Source organism: Phycodurus eques, chromosome 2 (assembly GCF_024500275.1).
Source record: "Phycodurus eques isolate BA_2022a chromosome 2, UOR_Pequ_1.1, whole genome shotgun sequence".
In the NCBI taxonomy this organism is placed as follows: domain Eukaryota; kingdom Metazoa; phylum Chordata; class Actinopteri; order Syngnathiformes; family Syngnathidae; genus Phycodurus; species Phycodurus eques.
In genome coordinates this window covers 9,675,037-9,698,957 of record NC_084526.1, presented here as the reverse complement: position 1 = coordinate 9,698,957, position 23,921 = coordinate 9,675,037, and the positions used below count along the sequence as shown (strand labels likewise).

At 42.2% G+C, this 23,921-nt stretch overlaps 2 protein-coding genes across 4 annotated transcripts in view; one reads left to right on the top strand and one right to left on the bottom strand.

Annotated features, from left to right (window-relative positions):
- Window positions 1-6,568, bottom strand: part of myom2b (myomesin 2b) — a 46,684-nt gene extending 40,116 nt beyond the window's left edge. The window contains exon 1 of the mRNA XM_061666456.1: window positions 6,051-6,568. The gene's annotated coding sequence lies outside the window, so the exon portion shown is untranslated. The remainder of the gene's footprint in view (window positions 1-6,050) is intronic.
- rps6ka2 (ribosomal protein S6 kinase, polypeptide 2) lies at window positions 323-22,501 on the top strand. 3 transcript variants are annotated; one of them, XM_061666487.1, is made up of 22 exons: window positions 323-996; window positions 3,641-3,757; window positions 4,108-4,189; window positions 5,096-5,176; window positions 8,999-9,078; window positions 9,245-9,351; window positions 10,083-10,120; window positions 10,203-10,345; window positions 10,821-10,891; window positions 11,919-12,007; window positions 12,481-12,545; window positions 13,349-13,451; window positions 13,587-13,732; window positions 13,822-13,944; window positions 15,944-16,033; window positions 16,138-16,296; window positions 16,400-16,561; window positions 19,508-19,584; window positions 19,721-19,838; window positions 19,935-19,991; window positions 20,376-20,456; window positions 20,552-22,501. In XM_061666487.1, the coding sequence occupies exons 1-22, from the start codon at window positions 892-894 to the stop codon at window positions 20,714-20,716; spliced, it is 2,259 nt and encodes a 752-aa protein (XP_061522471.1). In that variant the 5' UTR covers window positions 323-891; the 3' UTR covers window positions 20,717-22,501. The 3 variants fall into 3 exon arrangements, with proteins under 3 accessions (XP_061522471.1, XP_061522479.1, XP_061522489.1); XM_061666495.1 differs by lacking the exons at window positions 323-996; window positions 3,641-3,757; window positions 4,108-4,189 and adding an exon at window positions 8,243-8,381 and having other exon boundaries at window positions 5,107-5,176; XM_061666505.1 differs by lacking the exons at window positions 323-996; window positions 3,641-3,757; window positions 4,108-4,189; window positions 5,096-5,176 and adding exons at window positions 6,644-6,867; window positions 8,243-8,381.
- Window positions 22,502-23,921: the final 1,420 nt, after the last annotated feature.

Below are 23,921 nucleotides of genomic sequence, written 5' to 3'. Positions count from 1 at the left end.
TTGACAGTAGTCAGGAAGGAGACGAGCATCTCTCCAACAACATGGTTACCATTTTATGTTCATGCCGTCACCCCTGTGGCCCGAGTCTTTACAGAGGAGCTACTGCTGGCCTATTTCGTGGTCATTAAAAATGGCCAATTCAAATGATCGATTTTGCGATGGTCACTTGACTGCAGGTGACGTGGAAAAGTCTTTATTTACCCAATGCTTTCACTAAATAACCTCCCCGCCGCTGGTTATGTAACACTGCAGCTCTGCAAAGCTGCTGATATGACAGATCCGCGCACGTGCACACGCGCACAGGAGCTCTGCACGGGTCAATCAATAACAAGGATTTCAAAAATCGATATTGTGTCACCAGCGTGTCACACATTCCCCCCACCGGTTGTGCAGTTTCCCGTGCAGGTTCAACTTCTTTTCATCCGTGCTTTCATTGCATTGGGGGGGACAAACAAGGTGACAGCACGTGATCTGGCCAGCTGTTGCTGCATGCTGCCGGGAGGAAGAAGAGGGAAGCAGGAAGAGGAGGGAGACACGCACGCACGCCCGTATGCACGGGGGGGATCTGATGCGAGGCGGCAGCTCACGCCTTCACCGAATTCAGCACAACTCCATTGAAATTGCTCACCTCTCCTCACTGCGCACACGAGACGATATACGGAAGCTCGACTGCGGTAAAGCAACCCTGCAGGTGGACGCAACCCGACGCCGTGGAAATGATGGCGAAATTAAAAAGCCACATCGAGCGCGTCAAGTCGGGACACGCGGAGGAACCGCGTCGCTTTTAGAAAGGCGACCAAAGCCGCTCGTACTCGTCCGTGCGTGTTCACCTCCACACGGAGGCGAGATGTCCTTCACAAATGGGATAGATGCGCACGTCTGATCGTTGCCATGGATACCAGCACGCGAAAATTCACCGTGAAGAGATGGTTTTCCATCTACCTGAAGAACAAGGCCGCCCGGAGCAAGAACGCGACGGGATTCTGTCAGCTGGAGGTGGGTGACGTTTGGACCTGGCAGATCATTGAGACGCATCCCAGGATGTGTGACGTGCACGTATGCGTTGAGCTAATCGTGCAAGGAGGAACAATGGGCAGCTACAGAATTTGATTGTGACGCGGACACTCGATTAGTTTATTGTTTATTTGGCTTATGCAGTCGACTAATGAGGAATTTTTTTGTTTTAATGACCCCCCCCCCCCCAAAACAACAACAACAACAACAACAACACAATATTTCCTGCTTTCTCGATCCTTTTAGGACTTCGTAATGCAATTTGATGACTAAACGTGACATTTTAGGTCTTTTTATTGGGCTTCGGGGAAAACGAAATGGATGATAATGTCAACAAAATGAACAGCTACTCTGCAGTGGTTTGCATAGTCAAATACCGAAAGGAGTTATTGAAAAACTTCGCCGAACCCAAACTTTTTGACATTTCATATATAGTTTGCAGCGTATGCCAGTGCTGCGGTACTTTGGATGCGTGTCATTCGGTTTGTTGTGGAATGGAACGAGGCGTGAGGTCACTGCCGCTGCAGTGTCACCGACTTCGTTTTTCCATCCGGGGTCCGGGAGAGCTAAGCCGAGGGCCACCGCTTCGCCTGAGAGAGACGGGGGCCTCTCGGAAATGCAATCAGACAGATGAGCAAACTAGCGGGCGGGCGACTTGATAGATAAATGGATCCAGACAGATTGATTCAGTGGATGCCACAGCTAGGGAGATCTATTTATAGCCCAAACAGATCAGAGCAGGACCGGGCGGCAGCATGCCGTTTAGCGGCTCACTTTGTATTTGGGTATATAAATAGAAGAAAAACACTTATCCTGGAATGAAATACAAATGTAGCTCATTTTGCTGAGCTGTTTGCGGCCACAGCCAGCACATAATATGTCAGATTACTTGCTCGTTTGCCTCTCAGTATCTGTAACGTGATACTTGGATGGATCACGACCCTGCGATAAAAGGCCAGAGGAACACATTTCCATTCGTGAAGCCAATACTGGCGCCATGGAGTCGTTTCTCCACGGGCTGACGCACTTTTACTCACCGATTAGGGAATCAATTCTCATGACTCCACAAACCCAAAACAGACTATCATTCAATTGTATTTTATTTGTACTTGTATAATGCCAATTTACAGTAAGGATAATATCAGTCTAACCTTTTTTTTTTTTTTTTTTTGAGACAGAGCAGTTTTAGAACAACCCTCGTTTAATGTTGTAGAGCAGGTGTGTCAAACTCATTTTTGTCGCGGGCCATATTGTAGTCACAGTTTCCCTCAGAGGGCCGTTGACTGTGAAACCATATAAATGTTTAGTCACCTCGTAATATGATCACATACACACAACAAATGGATGGATACCTAATTTTGAAATTAGAAATCACGGATAATAAACAGAAAATGCTTGCTATGTCTCAACGATACTATTTATTGTTATTGTTTTATGAGAATTTGAGCAAGAATCATGGAAGTTGACACCGATGATTTGCTTTCGCGGGCCACATGAAATGACTTGGCGGGCCAGATTTGGCCCTGGGGCCTTGAGGTTGACACCAGAGTTGGAGCGAATCAAAGGATCCCGACGTGGGCGAGCAGGTTGGCAACTGTGGTGATGGGGAATCTCCTCGCTAACGTGTCAGAAGCATTTGACAGGTAGCATGGGGCGGATTGTTGTCTCAAGCAAGAGGAAGATCTGGATGGTGATCAACTTTATTTATTTGACAAAAAAAAATAAAATAAACAACAACATTGTATTTTCCGGTGATAATAGGACAGTCAACGTCAATGTCAACAATCTGTTGGAGTTCTTTTAGATTGATTAAATTGGCACAAACGAAACTTCGATTATATTGTTTCTTCAATCTTAGACATGGTTTTTGTACAATACCGATGGTCGCTTTCAATTCGGTTTCATGAATGCTAAAAGCATTAAGCACCACAATGACTTCTCCCAATACAGCTTAGACAAATGTGGTATATTGCGGGTTGCCAGTTGATCATATGCTTGGGCAAGCAGACCGAATGGGCTGGAAAAAAAAGGCCCTTCACATTATGCTTCATCGCCAGTGTCCATTTGAGGTATGCATAAATGTCCGCTCTGTATGGTGTTAGGAATGAAAAATACAAATTTACACACATAGTGTATTTTACTGGGCCAATTTGATCAATGTAAAAGCACTGTCATCCTTTTCACTCGGGCTTGTACTGTAGTTCTGTTGCCCTTCAAAGACACGTCATAATTGGACACACTTCTTAATGAATGGATGAATTATCAGGGGTTGGGGCAGAAACTTTAGCTGCCCGTGAATCTCCCATCGTATCGAGACATTTTGGACAATTCTCTCCTTCCCCCAATAGGGCCCATGCGCTGCCTATTGGGAACTATTCCAAGTGCACAAAGCAAGGTCCATAAAATGCATGGTTGAATGAGTTAGGAAGAACACGAGAGCCTTCACCTTCAAACGTCTTCAGGATAAACCACAACAGCCATAAAACTCATAATCTCACAGGTATTCTTCTGGTCGAATAGACCAAAACGTTTCTTGCAGTTTCACTTGGAAATCGGTGTCCATATAATATTCCCTGTATGTTTGAAAAACAATTGCTGTAACTGTCTCTTTTTTCTTCTTCCTCAGGATGACAGCATACTCAAGGAGATTGACATCAGCCACCATGTGAAAGAAGGCTTTGAGAAAGCTGACCCCTCTCAGTTCCAGCTGCTGAAGGTGCTTGGCCAGGGATCGTATGGAAAGGTACATCTTGAAAATCGGTGTGATGAGCACATATGAAGATTTTGCAGTCGGCGCTATCATTCAAATAATAATCCATGACAGTTGGCCAGATGTGAACTCCCATCTGCAGGCTTTTCCCCTTGCATGACTGAGCCAGTAGGTTGCAACGTCATACAGGCAAGTAGCAAAAGGCTGGCTACTATTGCTATTACAGCCAGTATGATGACGTATTTTCAAAAGGTCAACAGTTACAATAAATGAACATCGAGCCTGAGCCGAGAATCGCCAAAACTGCACGCACCACCGTGCCCTCATTGGTAGTACCACTAGTAGACTTGACGACACTGATGGATGACGTCAATCATTTTCAGGTGTTTCTGGTGAGAAAGATCCGAGGCGTGGACAGAGGACAACTGTATGCAATGAAAGTCCTAAAGAAAGCCACACTTAAAGGTAAGGCGGCAAATGACTTTTCATCTGTTGACAACAAGGTCAACATTGAAATGAGAAGCACAAATGTGAGCTACAATTGGCGAAAGTCTTCCACATGGTTGTTGTTGCAACTTGTTACTGTCCGATTACCTATTGGCTCACAGCAGGGGTGTCCAACTCATTTTTGTCACGGGGCACATCGTAGTTAGGACTTCCCTCGGAGGGCCGCTATGACTGTGAACCCATATAAATGAAAGATTACCTCATATACATTGATGAATAAGCAGTTTTGAAATCAGAAGCCTATAAAAACATGTTTTCCAGCTATTACATTTCCTTTCAAAGGGGAATTGGTAACAAACAAACAAAATGCTCGCAACTATCTCAATGGCATTACACCAGAACACAATCAGCAATTTTGATCTGCTTTCGCAGGCCACATAAAATTATGTGACGGGCCGTATTTGGGCCCCGGACCACCAGTTTGACACATTAAAAAATAAATGGCAAATATTCATTGGGCGATTGGGTATCGACTGTATGGTTATCTGAACTCAGCGTGCCCTACATTCAAAGGGATTTGAGCAAAAGAGGTCAGTTTGTACTTTTTATTCAGATAAACTGGTATTGAAGGAGAGTGTTATTGTGAATGAATGAGCCCCCGTTGTCATGTGTTGACTCCTTGTCTTTGCACTACGGTATTCCTGAATCCTGTTAACCTGCACCCCTTCAGTTGAAGTGGTCTTGTTGAAAGACGGATGTGATGTGGTAACAGTCCAGCTGCATTTACCGCTGCACAGCACGGGATGGCTCCGATCCTAATTGTTGTTTTTCATCCAGTAAATGTAATTTCATCGTGCCATCGACAGGTATTAGAGGTTCGCCACAAGAATATTAATATGAAATTTCTCCTTATCACCTACCCAGTCCGGGACCGTGTGCGATCCAAGATGGAAAGAGACATTTTGGCAGAGGTCAACCACCCATTTATAGTGAAACTACACTATGGTAAGTCTGGCTTTAAGACTAAGGCCCCATGTATCAAAGACATATGTGTTTTGTTCCAATAATCCCTCGTTTATCGCGGGGTTACTTTCCAGACCATCTCCGCAATAGATGAAATGAGTCAAGTAGCGACCAAGTATTTATTGTATTATTTCTATATATTTAAATGTTTCATGTATACAAATTTCCACCATTGACCAACACAATATAAGCATGAGGAGTGCAGATATTATTTTTGCCCACTTGGACAATGTGTATTTATGTTATGAGCTATTTCCTAGCTCAGAATCAGAATCAGAATCATCTTTATTTCCCAAGTATGTCCAAAACACACAAGGAATTTGTCTCCGGTAGTTGGAGCCGCTCTAGTACAACAGACAGTCAATTTACAGAACACTTTGGGGACATAAAGACATTGACAAAAAACAATTGTGCAAAAAGATGCAGAGTCCTCTAGCACTTAGAGCAGTTCGAACGACTAATATTGCAATAGTCCGGTGCAATGACCATTGTGCAAAGGGCGCTGAGACTTCAAGGAGTGTATGCGGTTTAAAGTGACGAGTAGTGCGATCATCTGGGACAATGTTGGTTGTGCAAATGTTACAGATACTCCTCAATCAGTGTGCAAATGGAGCAGATGCTACTCTGGCATGAGTGGCCAGTATATGCAAATAGTGCAGCATGGCGAGACAACTGCAGTGAGTGCACGAGTAATACATAATTGGCCCCACAGAAATGTGACAACGAACTCAAGTCAAAAAATTGCCAGCTTGTTGTAATGGAATTATAGGTTAGGTGTTTAAGAAGTTGATCGCAAGAGGGAAGAAGCTGTTGGAATGTCTACTAGTTCTAGTTTGCGTTGATCGGTAGCGCCTACCTGAGGGAAGGAGCCGGAAGAGCCGGTGACCGGGGTGCAGACGGTCCGAGAGGATTTTGCACGCCCTTGTCTTAGTTCTGGCAGCGTGCAAGTCCTCAATGGTGGGTAGGGGGGTAGCGACAATCCTTTCAGCAGTTTTGATTGTCCGTTGCAGTCGGAGTTTGTCCTTTTTTGTAGCAGCACCAAACCAGACTGTGATGGAAGAACACAGGACTGATTCGATGACCGCTGTGTAGAACTGTCTCAGCAGCTTCGATGGCAGGTCGTGCTTTCTCAGAAGCCGCAGGAAGTACATCCTCTGCTGGGCCTTTTTGAGGACGGAGTTGATGTTGTTCGCCCACTTCAGGTCCTGAGAGATTGTAATTCCCAGGAACTTGAAGGTCTCGACGGTTGACACAAGGCAGCTGGACAACGTGAGGGGCAGCTGTGGCGAAGGATGCCTCCTGAAGTCCACGATCATCTCTACCGTCTTGAGGGTGTTCAGCTCCAGAAGCTTGGTTGAAAGGAGTTCAGGGATGATGGTGTTGAACGCTGAGCTGAAGTCCATGAACAGGATCCTCGCGTAGGTCCCTGCACTGTCGAGGTGTTCTAGGATGAAGTGCAGTCCCATGTTGACTGCGTCATCTGCAGACCTGTTCGCTTGGTAGGCAAACTGCAGGGGGTCCAGCAGGGGACCTGTGACACTCTTGAGGTGGTCCAGCACGAGACGTTCAAAGGACTTCATGACCACAGATGTCAAAGCGACAGGCCTGTAGTCATTCAGACCAGAGATTGCAGGTTTCTTGGGGACTGGAATGATGGTGGAGCGTTTGAAACAGTAAGGAACTTCGCACATTTCCAAAGATCTGTTAAAGATCTGAGTGAAGACTGGAGCGAGCTGGTCCGCGCAGACTTTGAGGCAGGATGGGGACACATGGTCCGGTCCTGTCGCTTTGTTAATCTTCTGTTGTTTGAAGATGCGTCTCACATCCTGTTCATGGATGGTTAACGCAGAAGTCAGAGGTGTGGTTGTGGTCGCGGGTGCGGCCGGGTGGGTGTGTGGAGTGAAACTGTCCTTTTCAAATCTGCAATAGAAGGTATTCAAGTCGTTGGCTAGTGTGCTATTGTTCTCAGCTTGGGGGGATCGTCGCTTGTAATTAGTCAGCGATTGGAATGCACGCCAGACAGATTTTGAGTCGTTCGCGCTAAACTGTTTTTCCAACTTTGCTGCATAGATCCTCTTTGCAATGTTAATTTCTTTTGTCAGCTGGTTTCTAGCTCGATTATACAGGGCCCTGTCCCCGCTCTGATATGCATCTTCCTTAGCTTGGCGAAGCTGCTTAAGTTTAGCAGTGAACCACGGCTTGTTGTTGTTGAATGTCCGAAATGATTTTGTTGGTACACAAACCTCTTCACAGAAACTGATATAGGATGTGACAGTGTCCGTATATTCATCCAGGCTGCCAGCTGAATTTTCAAAGACACTCCAGTCTGTGCAGTCTAAACAGCTTTGAAGTTCCATCTTGGCTTCATTGGTCCACTTTTTGACTGTTTTCACTTTAGGGTTCGCACATTTAAGTTCTTGCTTGTACGTCGGTATTAAGTGAATTAAGCAGTGATCAGACGAGCCCAGGGCTGCACGAGGTATAGCACGGTATGCGTTTTTTACCGTAGTGTAGCAGTGGTCTAAAGTATTATTTTCCCTGGTAGGACAGTCGATGTGCTGCTTGTATTTAGGGGGTTCGTGGTTGAGTTTAGCTTTGTTAAAGTCCCCGAGAATAATGAGGGGTGAGTCCGGGTGTTTTTTTTTCAATTTCGTTGACTTGTTCGGCGAGGGTTAGCAATGCGGCGTTCGTGTTAGCTTGCGGTGTAATATAGACTCCAGCCAGTATAAACGATGCAAACTCACGTGGCGAGTAAAATGGTTTACAGTTCAAAAACAGCGACTCCAAATGCGGGCTGCAGTGTGTGCTGAGCACCGTGACGTCCGTACACCATTTTTCGTTGATATGGAGGCATATCCCGCCGCCCTTCGTTTTCCCCGATGATTCCATGTCGCGGTCCGCTCGATGAATGTTGAAGCCGGGAAGCGTGACGGCGCCATCGGGTACAGCGTCGCAAAGCCAGGTCTCCGTGAAGCACATGGCCGCGGAACGTCCGAAGTCTTTACTGGTCTTTAACAGAAGATGAAGCTCGTCCATTTTGTTGGGTAGGGAGCGTACATTCGCGAGGAGGATCGACGGGAACGCCAATCTGTGTCCTCTCTTGCGGAGTTTCACCTGAATGCCGGCTCGTTTTCCTCTGTGGCGCCGCTTCCGCATCCATGCGCCGAAAACCGCGGACGCCGCTCCGGTGAGTAACTCGGGGAAAAAACTGAGCGGATTTTCGAAAGTTGGTGACAGAAAGTCCGGAGTAGCCTCCTTGATGGTTAGCAGTTCTCCCCTTGTGTAAGTGAGTCGTGTAAGGTCTCCAAAGACGGACGAAAAACACAAAAACAAAGACAATACTAGAGAGCGCGTTACCGAGGCGACCACACTGGTAGGCGCCATCTAGCTATGGAATTAGCCACTATGGTTTATAGAGACGGTGTCAGTTAAGGCTACGGCAGGTGTACTAAGAATATACATTAGATTCCTGTATTTTATTACTGTTTGTTTAATAAAATGCTTGAAAGAGTACCAGCGCCTATATTCAATTAGCTAATGATGGAGCTGTACTGTACCGTACTATTCAAAAAAAAAAAAAAAATACTCTGCAAAGCACTGCACCATATAAGTGATGGATGACTGTATTTAACAATTTTTCCACTCTGGGACGTGCCCACTTTTTCACCTTTTCAGCTCTAAATATGTGCTCAGAAATAACACAGTGATTATACTAAAGCCCTAACACAGTTGTTAAGCCCCAATGTGTCATATCTGGTGTGTGTGTGTGTGTGTGTGTGCGTGTGCGTGCGTGCATGTGTGTAGCCTTCCAGACAGAAGGGAAGCTCTATCTAATCCTCGACTTTCTCCGAGGGGGGGACCTTTTCACTCGTCTGTCGAAAGAGGTTAGTTTGGTATTTGTCAGCTTTAAACAATGTCATGTCTTTGTAGTTCAAGGTTTGAACAATATAACACAGACTTATGAAAGTCCACATGTCGACGGTATAGTTTCTCCCTGAATGCATTAATGCAATGGACATGTTTTGATAAGTCTATATTCATTTCTTCCAGGTGATGTTTACGGAAGAGGATGTCAAGTTTTACCTGGCAGAGTTGGCTTTGGCATTGGACCACTTACACAGTTTGGGAATCATCTACAGGGACCTCAAACCTGAAAAGTATTAGCACGCTTGGTTTTTGTTTTTCAGGGGCGCGTGGGGGGGGGGGGGGGGGATGGGGGATATTCGCAGCTTAGTTTGCCCGTTTGTCAACAAGACTGCACAGTCCACATTTTTACAATTTAGGATTTAGCAGCCGGGTGTAATATTGGACGCAGGATGCATCTATTAAGTATGTGAGAGGTACTGTATATAGCCTTTCAAAAACAAAGCCTTAAGAATTGAATGGCGGCAACAGAGTAGGGATGGGCATTTGACTGCATTTCCTGAGCAACTATGAGGGAAATTAAACATCAATTCATCGTAATACTGTAATTGTTTCAATTCTATATAACATAGTATTTTTCCTAGGTTGAGAGGTTCTGTACTGTTATGTCACATTGGGAAGAATAATGCTGCCAGAGGAATTTACTTGAGCATGTATGTAGTTCAACTTCCCATCGGTTGTTCTTCAGACTGCAAAGTGTGACAAAATCAACATGGTCTCTGCTGCTTGCAGTCAAGTAGTGGACGACATTTTGTTTCAATTTCTTGAAGATATGATGAATAAACTATCAATCCAACGCAAAATTCTTACCGATCAATGAATTTATGAATCAATCGTTATGCCCAGCCCCGTGATGTGGATTTATTAAATGTTGTCTTTTACATTGTCTTTGGCATAGGCCTGTATCATTAGAGCCGTTAGTCAATTACTTAATGAACGTATCAATTTCTGTCATTGTCAACAGCATTCTCCTGGATGAAGAAGGACATATAAAGATAACTGGTAAGTACATCCAAGTCTACCTATACCTGAACTCTGTTTTCTTCTCCTCCTCCTAAACACGGACCATTTTGTCTGTCACCAGATTTCGGCTTGAGTAAGGAAGCCATCGATCATGATAAAAGAGCATATTCCTTCTGTGGAACCATCGAGTATATGGCTCCAGAGGTGGTCAACAGGAGGGGGCATACACAAAGTGCAGACTGGTGGTCGTTTGGGGTACTAATGGTGAGATTTGGTTTCTCTCTTTTAGTCCGACTGTTTCATCTCTTCATTTGCCTTTTTTTTTTTTAATGGCAGAAAATATGCTTAATTGCCATATCTCTGAGATTATGTCCTGTCACGTCCAGTCATCATGCATCTGCTTGTTTGTCAGTCAGTGGCTTTGTTGACTAATTTTGGAAATGAGGTTAACATTCACTGACAGATGGCTGCCACATCAGGGCACCGGGGAGGGGTGTCGTCACTGTGTAAAGTAAAGCAAAAAACAATTCAAGCATTGGAAACCCCTTACTGTGAAATTCACCAATTTGGAAGACGAAAGGGGGGAAGCCAATGAGAATTTCTGAAAAAACATAAACATTCATTTCAGAATAGAAAAGTCTCAAACGTTGATTAAAAAAAGGATTTCTAGTTTTAATAATATAAATTAGCACATATCAAGTACAATGGGTTCTAAACACTATTCTTGTCTGTGTTGCAGTTTGAGATGCTGACAGGGTCCTTACCGTTCCAAGGAAAAGACCGGAAAGAAACAATGGCTCTTATTCTAAAGTAAGATGAAATCCTTTTGTCATTGATTGATGTTTATTTATTTTTTTATTTTTTTGGGGTTTATTTTTTTATTTTTTTAAGAAGCAATACGCTTAGCATTATTTCCTTTCAGGATGGGAATAAATTAGTTGATTGATTGTTAGAAATTTGGTTGACTGAGTGGAATTAGGCGGCACGGTGGACGACTGGTTAGAGCGTCAGCCTCACAGTTCTGAGGACTCGGGTTCAATCCCCGGCCCCGCCTGTGTGGAGTTTGCATGTTCTCCCCGTGCCTGCGTGGGTTTTCTCCGGGCACTCCGGTTTCCTCCCACATCACAAAAAACATGCATTAATTGGAGACTCTAAATTGCCCGTAGGCGTGACTGTGAGTGCGAATGGTTGTTTGTTTGTATGTGCCCTGCGATTGGCTGGCAACCAGTTCGGGGTGTACCCCGCCTCCTGCCCCATGACAGCTGGGATTGGCTCCAGCACGCCCGCGACCCGAGTGAGGAGAAGCGGCTCAGAAAATGGATGGATGGATGGATGGATGAGTGGAATTAATTGTTGAGAAATCATGTCTTGTAACAGTTGAGAGAAAATGAAGTACACTCCTGGGCTGCAAAAGAAAACAAGAAGAAAAAAAAAAAGACCAGTGCTGTTGATTTAGTCTCAATTAGTTTGTAGCCTGAAGAAGAAGCACAACATGACTTCAGGCTATGAGAAGTTGAGCTATACATCCATGAAGACCTCCACTATGGAAACTCATAGACACATTTTGAGAGTCTCCAACTAACATTGCTTGTAATTTTTCCTTCTAGTTAATCAAGGTCAAATATCCATCTCGAATTTACAGGAAAAGAATCATGATTATAATGTTGATACTGTTTTTGTGCTCGACTGCTAGTGCTGTTGTGTTTCTGTTTTGGCTTTTGCACGCAAGTATGCTTGTACCTTTTGACCACCAGTGAAACAAACTAACTGCAGTTATGTCGATGTCTTAATTAAAACATGAATGGGTGAAGAAATGTTTGTTTTTCTATCTTTGAAGGGCCAAATTGGGGATGCCACAGTTCCTTAGTCCTGAGGTGCAGAGTTTATTAAGAGCACTCTTCAAGAGGAACCCTGCTAACCGTCTAGGTATTGTGTACATTGAAGTTATTCAGGTCTTACGATGTGTGATTGACCAACCCTGAACAGGATGGTTGAATGCATTCAACATGACTGTACAGTTCTTCGGATAGGACGGGGTGTCAATTGCGATGGCTGCAGATGGTTCAGCACTTCTGAAGTGGTTTAAACACCGGCGAGTCGGCGAACGCTGGTCCTCTCACACATACAGTACAGGATCAATGTGGGCGATTCTATTTCACTTCACATGGTGATATTATATATTCTAAAATGAATGGAGTTTCCATAGCAGTGAAACTTGCGAGTTTGAAAACTAAGCTATAAAATGACATTCAAGTCAACTGCAGGTTATGGTGTTCAAATGTAATCGACATTTGCCATGGAGTCCTCTTAGCACGAAGACTTTCAATTTTATATTTATATTCGATCGTGTGGGTATTTGGGCAATTCTAGATTACCTTATATTAATGTGTGTTCCACAGGTGCAGGCCAAGATGGAGTGGATGAAATAAAAAGTCATCGTTTCTTTGCGTCGATCCACTGGAATGTGAGTTGACAAACATTTTAATGCTGTAAATGGAAAAATAAAATGCATCATGCACTTTGATATGCATTACAGGAGTGTGGGTATAAAACATTGCCCTACAACGTTGTATATGCTGACCGTTCTTTTTTTAAATTATTGGCTACGCACAATACAGTAACTGTATTCTAACAATTCAATACACTCAGCAGCTGAGGTGGCCACAGTATTGAATCATGAGCCATCCGGCAGAATCCTCTACTTCCCATTTTGCCAGTTTTTCAAATTATATTGCAACATACTAATCCTCTTAGCTTTAATAGCCTTTCGAGTAGGAGGTTTCATCATCTGTGAGCGAGGTTGTAACCGTACGACTCCCGGCGAATGGTGTTGATGGCGTTCTGTCCAGTCAGTCGCAATTAGCATCACGAGATTCCACAACCAATACATTTTTTATTTGAAGTCTATTAACAATGAAAGAGACCAATTTATGTTTTTATACATTGAACACCAGTGAAATGATTGTAACCGCAGGTAACTGTCAGGCCGCCTTTGTTCAGTGAGGGATTTTAATACTTTTACTAACGTTACAGTAGAGTTCCCCATAGGAAAAGTATTACACTTAAATGAATTGGAGAGGGATTTAAATGAACAGCAATGTAGTCAAAGGTTTAAACTGAATACACATTAAAGAAACACGCTACTACATACTATTGTTTTCCTCCTAGATGTTGAAATAAATCGATTTCTAGGTCTAGGTGTTTACTTTCGCTGACAACACTGCTGTTAAGAATTGAGTTGTGGTTGTTGTTGTTTCTCTTCTATAGAAGTTGTACAGGAAGGAAGTTAGGCCGCCGTTCAAACCAACAGTTGGAAGACCCGAGGACACGTTTCACTTCGACCCAGAGTTCACCTCCAGAACACCTACTGGTAGCCACCGAGCACACAGACACACACACATGCATAAATACGCACATAGATAAACCAAATGAGATTTAAAAAAAACAAATCAAAGTCTTTGGTATGTGCATGTTCATGTGATTGTGTTTGTTTTTGCCAATCTAGACTCTCCTGGCATCCCACCCAGTGCAAACACACACCAGCTGTTCCGTGGCTTCAGTTTTGTTGCCACTAATCAAAGTCAGGAGCCAAGTGTGGCCAACATTTTGCCTTCCCACCAGGAGGGAAATACCATTAATCCTATCGCACAGGTACATGATGCATGTAGGAAGTAAGACCAACACGCTAATGCTCCCAATCCATGAGATGAATACAAATAATTATGTCTGTCTCCGTGTAGCATCTCCGTGGCGATGTGGCCTTCAATGACATTTATGACCTGAAGGAGGAAGTTGGCCAGGCAGCCAACTCAGTCTACCGGAGGTGTCTTCATAGAGTGACTGCAGTGGAATATTCAGTGAAGGTAGTAAGATGATACATTATTAACATGTACAGTGGACCCTCTAAGGTCAAATGTCCGTAACACTGTACGAGTCTGAATGTGACCAACATTTGTTTTTTTTGGGGGGGGGGCATTAAATATGCCTTAAAAGTCCCACAAAACCTTTTATTTTGTAAAAAAATAAATTCAAACAGGCGGCACGGTGGACGACTGGTTAGCACATCCGCCTTACAGTTCAGAGGTCATGGGTTCTCGATAAAATTCTGCAGAATTTGATTGAGAATTAGCTATGTTATTCGACTCTGAAATTACGCCATAATGTTTTGGAACACAAAGCATTTTGTCACAAGAATTGGCTACATGTTTCAGCATGCTCAGATTTGGGGTGAACAATAAAAGGCATTTAGAAGGAATAGCATATTTATTTGGAGACAAAACATCACACTAATATTTGATATTATACCGCTGCGTGACACGCTTTATTTGAGAGAAACAATCATCATACACAGTGGGAGCTTCAGCGGAAGAGTCCACATATATTCATTATACTGTATTATTATTGTTACAGTTAAGCGATACACACCGTGTCATCTGGTATGTCGAGAAATACTGAGCAGACTCAGTTTGCGGGGAGGATCAAGTTGGCATCAAGCAAAGATTTTAGAAACACATTTCATACTAAGGCACAGATGGCGCTTTTGTTACAAATGCAACTAGTGTGCCAGCAGTAATTTACACTGTACTGTAAGGCTTTTCAAATGTGAAATACATAGCGGGCGACTGTATTGTGATTTGGCTAAGCTAGTTTTGGCCTGTGAGTGAGATAAAGCTTTGTGTGTGTTAAATACTGTAGGTCAAGAATTACTCTACTTCCCTGTGTGCCCACACTACACACGTAGGATTCAGCTTTTATTCAGGCCACCTTTGTTATTTGTATTCTTCTGTGAAGGCTTGACACTTGTTGCGTTGGCACATTCTCGAATGTTTGTCCTGTCAATCCAGTATTACCTACATGGGGCTACATCCTTCTCTGCTTGGCACTGGTGCAAAAAACAATTTCATCGTTACCAAGTCGCTTAGTGAAAATGAATACTGTACAGTACTCATTAAATCTTGTCATATTCAGAATACAAAAAGATTGAGAGGAGACATGAGAAAGAAAAGCTAAAATATTTTGTTAGTACCTTTGGAAGCATCTGTATGCAAACGGGGCCACTTGAAGCTGAGTAAAATTCCATAAAGTTTAATGATTAAACTTTCTTTTTCTACATTTGCATTATTTTAACCTCTTTTCCTGGCTCTTTTTCATTTTCTTCCACTGTTGTAATGTACTTGGTGTTAGAGATCAGAAGGTCCAAACCGAACGAATCAAAATACAGAAGTTGTTGTCATACTGCAAACAGGTTCAAATAATAGTTAAACAGTAATTGGGTCCCTTTATATATTCAATTAATAATAGGTAAGGTGTGCTTCCACCAGGATGTCAAGGCCCTTGTCTAATGGTTAGTGCAGTGACTCACAAGTGTCACCTCAAAATATACTTGTCTCTCCAAGTACAAACACTACCATATCGAACAGCATTTCAATTCAGTTGCATTGAGGTGCAAGTGTTCATCGAAAACAAGGCAATGGTTTCAATTCCTAAAAAGTCTATTTTTTATTATTGTAAACCACGATAACATTATGCATGGTTTGAACGTCAATGTTGTGCTTAAAATTAAAAAAATACAAAATAAACACCGTTTGTATAACACATAGTTCTCAAAGATTCAATGCAAACGTATTGTACTTAAAATTTAGAAAACAGCGGAACATTTAATTCGGTTTTGCGTATCACTAGAGAACTAGATTAAAACATGGTGTGAATTGGAGTTTGGCCTTCTACACTGTTATTACAACCACAATAAACATTATTTTAAATAATTTTTAGAAAAAAACTGCATTTGTAGTAACAGACGTGAGTCTTTTTCTCAGTAAGTGGTACTTAATGGACAGTTAATGAGCACATTATGTTTTGCAGATTATTGACAAAGGAAGAAAAGATCCATCTGAAGAGATGGAGATTCTATTAAGATATGGACAGCATCCCAATATCAACATGTTAAAAGACGTAAGTGAAACACACTTCGAGAATCTGTATTGACACAATTTAAGTGATTTATTTTTTAAAGATACTTAGATTAAGTATGTATATGTTTGTGCTCCTGTCTTTAGGTGTTTGATGATGGCCGTTGCGTATACCTGGTTCAGAATTTGTTGAGAGGAGGTGAGCTGCTCGACAGAGTGTTGACCATGCCAAATTTCATAGAGAAAGATGCATCCGATATCATCTGCACACTGACCAAGACTGTGGAGTATTTGCATTCCCAGGGGGTGAGATTGATGCAGCCAAAAACACCATATATATTGTTTATTTGTTGTTTTTAGTTAACCATTAAAAAAAAAAAAAAGTGTAAAAATGATTGTTCTCTTTCAGGTCGTGCATCGGGACTTGAAACCCAGCAACATTCGCTACGCTGATGACAGAGGACTCCCAGAATGCCTCAGGATATGTGATTTTGGTTTCGCCAAACAGCTGAGGGCTGAAAATGGCTTACTGATGACTCCATGTTACACAGCAACGTTCATGGCACCGGAGGTAAGTTTCAAAGCGGCCATAATTAGTGTCGTCTTTATGAAAAGTCCACTATATATCGCCCAAAGTATTCCTTCACCCGACTTGACTCGCATACGAACACACAACTAATCCTCACGGAGAAGCTTTCCAAGAAGAGTTAAAGCGGTTACAGTATAGCTTCAAAGGGTGGCACGACATATGGATTAGAATGGGACGTGTTGTCACAGTCTGTCATAGCCAGTCAGCCACGTCCACCTATTTTAGGCTCTACCGATGACTCACTCATTGCCAGGTTGCCAGACTGTTGCTGGTGTGTGTAGAACACAAAGTGCAGTACACCAATCCACGGCAACAGTTGGAAATTACTTTCAATATCAGCTGTGACAAGTCCAGTGACAAACGATGGATCCAGAAACAGTTAACTTTAAAGTCCAGGTCATGAGTCTTTGAAGCAGAGGCGTGGACTCGAGTCACACGACTTGGACTCGAGTCAGACTCGAGTCGCGAATTTGATGACTTTAGACTGGACCTGACAATATCTTAAAAGACTTGCAACTCGACTTGGACAGCAATGACTCGTGACTTCACTTGGACTAAAACCAACTGACTTGAAAAGACTTTGACCAAAGCACTGAGAAACCAAAGTCGTAGCGTCTCATTCTTCAGCTATATGTCACTTATTGTTATACTCCAGGAAAAGTGACAACATAATATTTCGGGTCTTACTGTTTATTTATTAATTCAAAATGTACTACACTAATGCTGCTATAGTGAGTGAGTGAGTGAGTGAGTGAGTTAGTTAGAAACATTTAACACCCCAATGGGTACACTCTCAAAAAGGAATTGACCAAGAGGTCATTCTCTCACACACTACCTAAAGTAGTGGTTTCATGGGGGGGGGGGGGGGGGGGGGGGGGGACAGTACAACATAAATCTACAACAATTAACGTAACAATAAGGACGTTAATTATTGCATTGTTTGAAGTTTTCGTTAGCAATAGCAGCTAGCTTTGTGAGCGATCATGCAAATAGTTTCACGGCGGGCCGTCCATGCGCTGTCTAGATTTCCTGTTCATTACAGTCTGGTTTATTCAGTGTAGCGTTCTCAAGAATCAGTCTTGTGTTTCTTTTTTTATTCATTTTATTTACCGACCGGTAAAAAGTAGGCTTTACACGATCAGGATTTTTGGGGCCGATCACTGATCAGTGAGTTTAAAAAAACGATAACCGATCACCGATCCGATCACAAGATGGAGGAATGTCTATTTAAATGACCTGTTCATTTACTGTATATACTTGTGTACTTAATTGCTCAAAAAATATATATTTACAATCAATAATGTATCTTTGTTCCACTATTTATGCCAGTGAGGCATAGTGACAGACAGAACAAATGAATGGTCTTCTATTAGATGGCAGGAAGCACATACAGTAATTCATGTATCCACTTTTTGTGACATTTTTGTTTGTTGGTGTGCCGTGAGATTGTAAAATATGTTCCTTGGCTCCATAAAGCTTGGAAATCACTGCTCTGGTCAGTCAGGTCAAACCAACATATGTGTGTGTATATATATATATGTATATATGTGTATATATATATATATATATATATATGTGTTTGAAATAGCCTCATTAGAAATGTTTAGAGACAAGAAAATGCAGTTTCCTGCTCTATGCACAATGTAAATTTAAGAAAAAATACTGTTGATTATCTAAAAGGAAACCAATTTATTAGTAAGTGAAATGTCTCATTTTCTCTTGCGTATTCATAATTGCTCTTTTACCAGGCACAAATATATTTTTATCCACATACTTGATTATTCTGATTGAATTGTCAGTAGAAAGAAATCGATTACTAACTGCAGCACTACTGGATGCAAACTCTTGTTTGCGAGAGGTCTGTTTAATGTCACAAATAAAGTGAGGAAAAAGTAAGTCGAAGCATAGGATTTTCATAGAATAACTGGAAACCTATTATCAATGTGTTTTGAAGGGGCAATAAACTAATAATATAAATAATAATAATAGAACATATATGCATATTAATTAAATATATAAACATTATATATGTTAACATATACTTTTATTTTGTTGTTTAAATGACTCGAAACTCAAAGTGTAGGACTTCCTACTTGAATTGAGACGTCACTACACTAAAGTTCACTACTCGAGGCCTCATTGAAACATTAAATACTGCCCTCTGGTGTTCAAATGGACATACGACAGGCATATTCGACTCTATTTTGTTTGTATGTGCCCTGCGATTGGCTGGCAACCAGTTCAGGGTGTACCCCGCCTCCTGCCCGATGATAGCTGGGATAGGCTCCAGCACGCCCGCGAGTGAGGAGTGAGGAGAAGCCGCTCAGAAAATGGATGGATGGAAAGATTCAATTTCATTGTCATTGCAAAAGTACTGCGACAACTACATTTTCTACCGCTTATACGAGGTCGGGTCGCGGGGGGAGTAGATTTAGCAGGGACGCCCAGACGAAGGATGTCGTCTCTCCAGCGTGTCCTGGGTCGTCCCCGGGGTCTCCTCCCGGTGGGACGTGCCCGGAACACCTCACCGGGGAGGCGTCCGGGAGGCATTCGAATCAGAACGCCCCAGCCACCTCATCTGGCTCCTCTCGATGTGGAGGAGCAGCGACTCTAGTCTGAGATCCGTATCCGGGATCTTGTTCTTTCGGTCACGACCCACAGCTCGTGAGGGTAGGAACGTAGATCGACTTTCGGCTTAGCTCCTTCTTTACCACAACGGGCCGATACAAAGTCCGCATCACTGCAGACTCATAATCAGTCCATCATTGTGATTTCTCCTAGCCAATCAGTCCAAAATATTGATGAATTTTGAAAAAGTCAATAAACTAAAGGTTTCCATGTGTTATTGGTATTGGAACGAGTGCCCGATAAAAACATAAATGAAGCACATCTTTGGAGATGTTTTGTCATTTGTGTTTGCTTGTGCAGGTTCTAAAGAAGCAGGGTTACGATGCTGCATGTGACATTTGGAGCTTGGGAATCCTGCTGTACACCATGATTGCCGGGTAAGCTTGCAAGTTTGTACAGTGACTATCATGTGGCTCTATTGTAGTGTGTCTCCACATGGTTTAATGTGTGGTCACACTTTTGACCGTCCGTCTCTCTGCCCTGAACCGTTTTCGCCTTCTATTTGCACTCAAGTTTCAGTCCATTTGCCAGCAGTCCCGAAGACTCAGCGGAGGAAATTCTGGCTCAAATTGGCTGCGGCAAATTCATCATCAGTGGAGGGAACTGGGACCTGGTGTCAGACGCTGCCAAGGTTCGGCATACATGTGTGCTGCTGTACAAACAAATACTTGATTTCTTCTATTTAGTGGTTGAACTCAGCATTACAGTGCCTGCGTATGTTTAACAGGACATTGTGACTAAGATGCTCCATGTAGACCCCCATCAGCGCCTGACTGCCCCCCAGGTATTTGTAATAATCATTTTTCACCTCCACCACCAAATAAAGTCACATTTGTATACGACCCGAATAGGAGAATATAAAGACATACGATATTAAAAGCTGTATCCCAAAAAAAGAAATCACTTTTGTCAGACAATATAGTTACAAAGTACTTCTCAGATAGTGAGGTCAAACTTTATAAAGGCAGATTTTCCCTCATTGTTGTGCAAGTGTAGCAAATATTATGTCTGATTGGTGCGTTTTGCCACATAAATAGCAAAAGCTTTGAGAATTGTTATGGTTTTCTTTCTCCAGTATGTACACATGAATGTTCTTGTATCGTAATGTTGGTGTATTTATGTATTAGGCGTTGGTATTACAGTACAACATATGTTTGGTTCTTTTTAGGTCCTTCGCCATCCCTGGATTGTTGGGCGAGATCAGCTCTCTGATCGAGTCCTCGCCAGACAAGACATGCTCACTGTCAAGGTAGGCAACAGCTGTCATCCTCATTGTGCCCATCAGGTGGTAGTGTTGAGTTATTGTTGTTGTTTTAAAACGAGACTTATTTTGTCATCCACCAGGGGGCGCTGTCTGCCACCTATTCGGCCTTGAGGCGCTGTACTCCAGCACCGGTCCTCGAACCTGTTCAGTCCTCAAACTTGGCCCAGCGGAGAGAAATGAAGAAAGTTGGGAGTCCAGTCATTAATTCACACCTTAAAGAAAAAGGGGTAGAAAAGGCTCACTGATCATGTTTATAATAAACTAGAATAACTCTCTTTCACGCTGGAATCTGGAATTAGATAGCTAAAATTCTGGTTCCGAATACAAAGTTGCAGTGGCCTTTGTCAAATGCACCGATTTAATCTCGGTTGCCATTAAAAAAAAAGACACACTGGGTTCCTTGTTTGGTACAAATGCAGAAACTAATGAGATCCTCTGCGCTGCATCATACTGAGAGGTGTTTCGGATATTTTACAGTTACACCAAACTGTATGAGAGTGAGAGAAATTATGGAGGATTTCATCACATAATTTGAACCTTTTGTGAAAGTACTAACAGTTTCCAATGCATTTCTCATCATTCAGACCAACTGACAATGACGGGTTGAAGAATCCAAGTCGTGGTTTAATAACTGGTATTTGGTATTTATCCTGTAGTGAGATGCAGCTTTTTCTTCATACATATTCAGATTCAGCAGCAAACCTGATCCGGGTAGGCAAAATCAAAAAAAAGTACTCAACTTTATTCTTCCTTACTCATTTAAATCCACAATCTTTGCTTCGTTAAATGTAAATATCATGCCGAAGTGCACTGAATTAATGGCACCAGTGCAGTTATAACAAACTCAAATCATTTGATGGCGTGTGGTTGTCCTCCTTTTGCTGCATCTTAGGATGCTTACAAAATAAAAAGTAGTACAAAGTAGCCGATACTGTCTATGGACCAGTTAGCTGTGAAGATATTACAGTAAACCAAATGTGTCGTGTTCCTTTATGACATTGTTATTTGGCTTACAAGTAGGCATAGTCAGCATGGCCCTACAGTGAATTCCACACCAATAGCAAACGTTTTTTAATAATGACTAAACCTACAATTATTCCATTTGTGATCAACTATAACTGCCATCTCGGCTTCTGTTTGCTCATAGCTTTTGAAAACCCAAACAATTGTGTCCGAGGTTTCTATATAAACTGCTAATTGCTGCAACACTGAGTGTAAATAATACGTTAATGCAATCACACACACACACACCAAAAAAAACGAGGTAAGACCGAATCTGTCTTTGCAGATATGAGTAGCGCCCTTTACTGTGAAATGTTTCAGGAGAAATCGGCACAAGAACAATATTTTCATATGTACTGTAACCAATTAGTAGTTGATAGAGCAATGCTGTAAACATACGGTATTTGCATTATTTCAATGAAATAATGTCATTAGGTACACCTGCACAATCTAATAAGACCCCACAAAAAAGAGGTGGACTAAAAATTTGCATTTTACAAAGACAATTCCGATAATATCAATTGACACTGTTATAGAGGTATTATTTGAACAATATATTGTTGTGCTAAACTCCAATACAATGATAAAAAATGAAATGTCGAACACTTTTATGTCATCAGTACATCGTTTGGTTTTGATGTCATTAGACTGTGCCAAGTGTACCATACGCACCCACTAAGTGATTAATCTGGATGCATCAGTTTGCACTGCACAGTTGAGTCAAGGAGCATGAAGCCACTTATGACTGATATCTTGCTATATTTCATTGGGCAAAACACGCTTGAGATGATGCTGTAAATATTGTTCGTTCATTTTATTGCGCCGAATCACCTGGACGAGGTCGGCTTGTGTATAATGTAATGTATAGCAAGGAGTAAGTATTGAGACTGTAAATATTGCGCATGGAGACATATTATATTGTATCATTCATCCATTTATGGGTGTAGATATTGTCTATACCTGGCTAATCATTTCAATGGTTGGTCATTATGCCAAAGTTTTCCAAATAAATGACGAGCTTGCAAACAGTACTGTACTCTAAATTATGTGCCTTCATACAGCATGGACCTATGTGTTTGTATTGGTGAGCCACATATTTGTAACTTCCAAAATTTAGTAAGTAGTAACACAGACCAGAATGAATTGTTCAAATGAAATCAGAACAGCATTTAACATCCGCCCCTGGATTTCATGTCTTTCCCTCGTTTGAGTTCTTAACTGGTGCAATGTTGAATATCAAAATCTACCACAATATGAAATAATATATTCAAACCATATTGTACTGTAAATTACGTCATTCAAAGTACAGGTCATCGTCATTACTTGAGGTAGAGTACACACTTGGACAATATTATAAGTAACCTTCCGTGAACGGAAAAAAAAAAAAAAAAAGGTCACTAAAATAACTTGAAACTGATGAGAATGGAATTTGCCAAAATGCGTACTGACAAGCCAGAAAGCTTTTGGGCAGACAAAACTGGAGCTTTTTTGGCAAGTCATCATATAAAGAAAGTAACACTGTACCTTCTGCGAAACACGGCGCTCGCTCGGTTGTGTTAGGGTCCGAAGAAATCTCGGCGAAGTGGAGCGTGCCGCCCAGTGACAGAAAAGTTCATCTTAGCAGCGGGTCATAGGTCTTCCATGACCCGCTGCGTCTACAAACGCCCAATAATGGCTAAGAACAAAACATTGGACTCGTCCAGGTCCCATCGAACATTTGTGGACAGAGCTGAAACTTGCAGTATGGAGAAGGCCCCCTTCAAATTTGAGCAGTAAACTCATGAAATGTTGGCCACAAGTTATAGAACTGGTTTGCTTGCAGTGATTGCCCATTTCCATGTTAAAACTTTTGGTACTAAAGTGACCATTGTGTTTGTTCTGTTTTTTTTGTGTGTTTTTTTTTGTTTTTTTTTAAATGGAAGGCAATCACACATTCCGTTCGACGTGTGTGTACAAATAAAGGCCCTCGCTTAATAAATGTCTCACCCCAAGCGGCCCACAGCATGAGGAAATAGCTTATATTTATTGCCATCTTTGAGACCTTTTAGCATGGCCAATCATCCTCTTGCGCTCTCATTTCAGTTCCTTGCACAAGTTCTCTCTTCAGTGTCAAGATCCTTAAAAAAAAAAAAGAAAAGAAAAGAGGAAGAAAGTCTTTAATTTGTATCAACCACCAGGCTCACACTTGCTTCCATAAAAGCTTTTAGCAGGCTCTGAGCTGATGTGGCAGGTGGGTGTGGCTGGCTCATCAGGCCTGACATTTAAGTGCAGTAGTGCTCCAAGCAAACGGGAGTGGAGGATATGAGTAGATAGAGATGACAAGGCCCCCTGCGAGGATGATTGCAGTGGAGTGACAAGGGGAGAGCAAACAACAGGAGGTGTCGTCAGGCGAGCGAATGAAAGGCAAAAGAAGGGAAAAAGGAGCTTGGAGAGAAACAAAAACTTTCA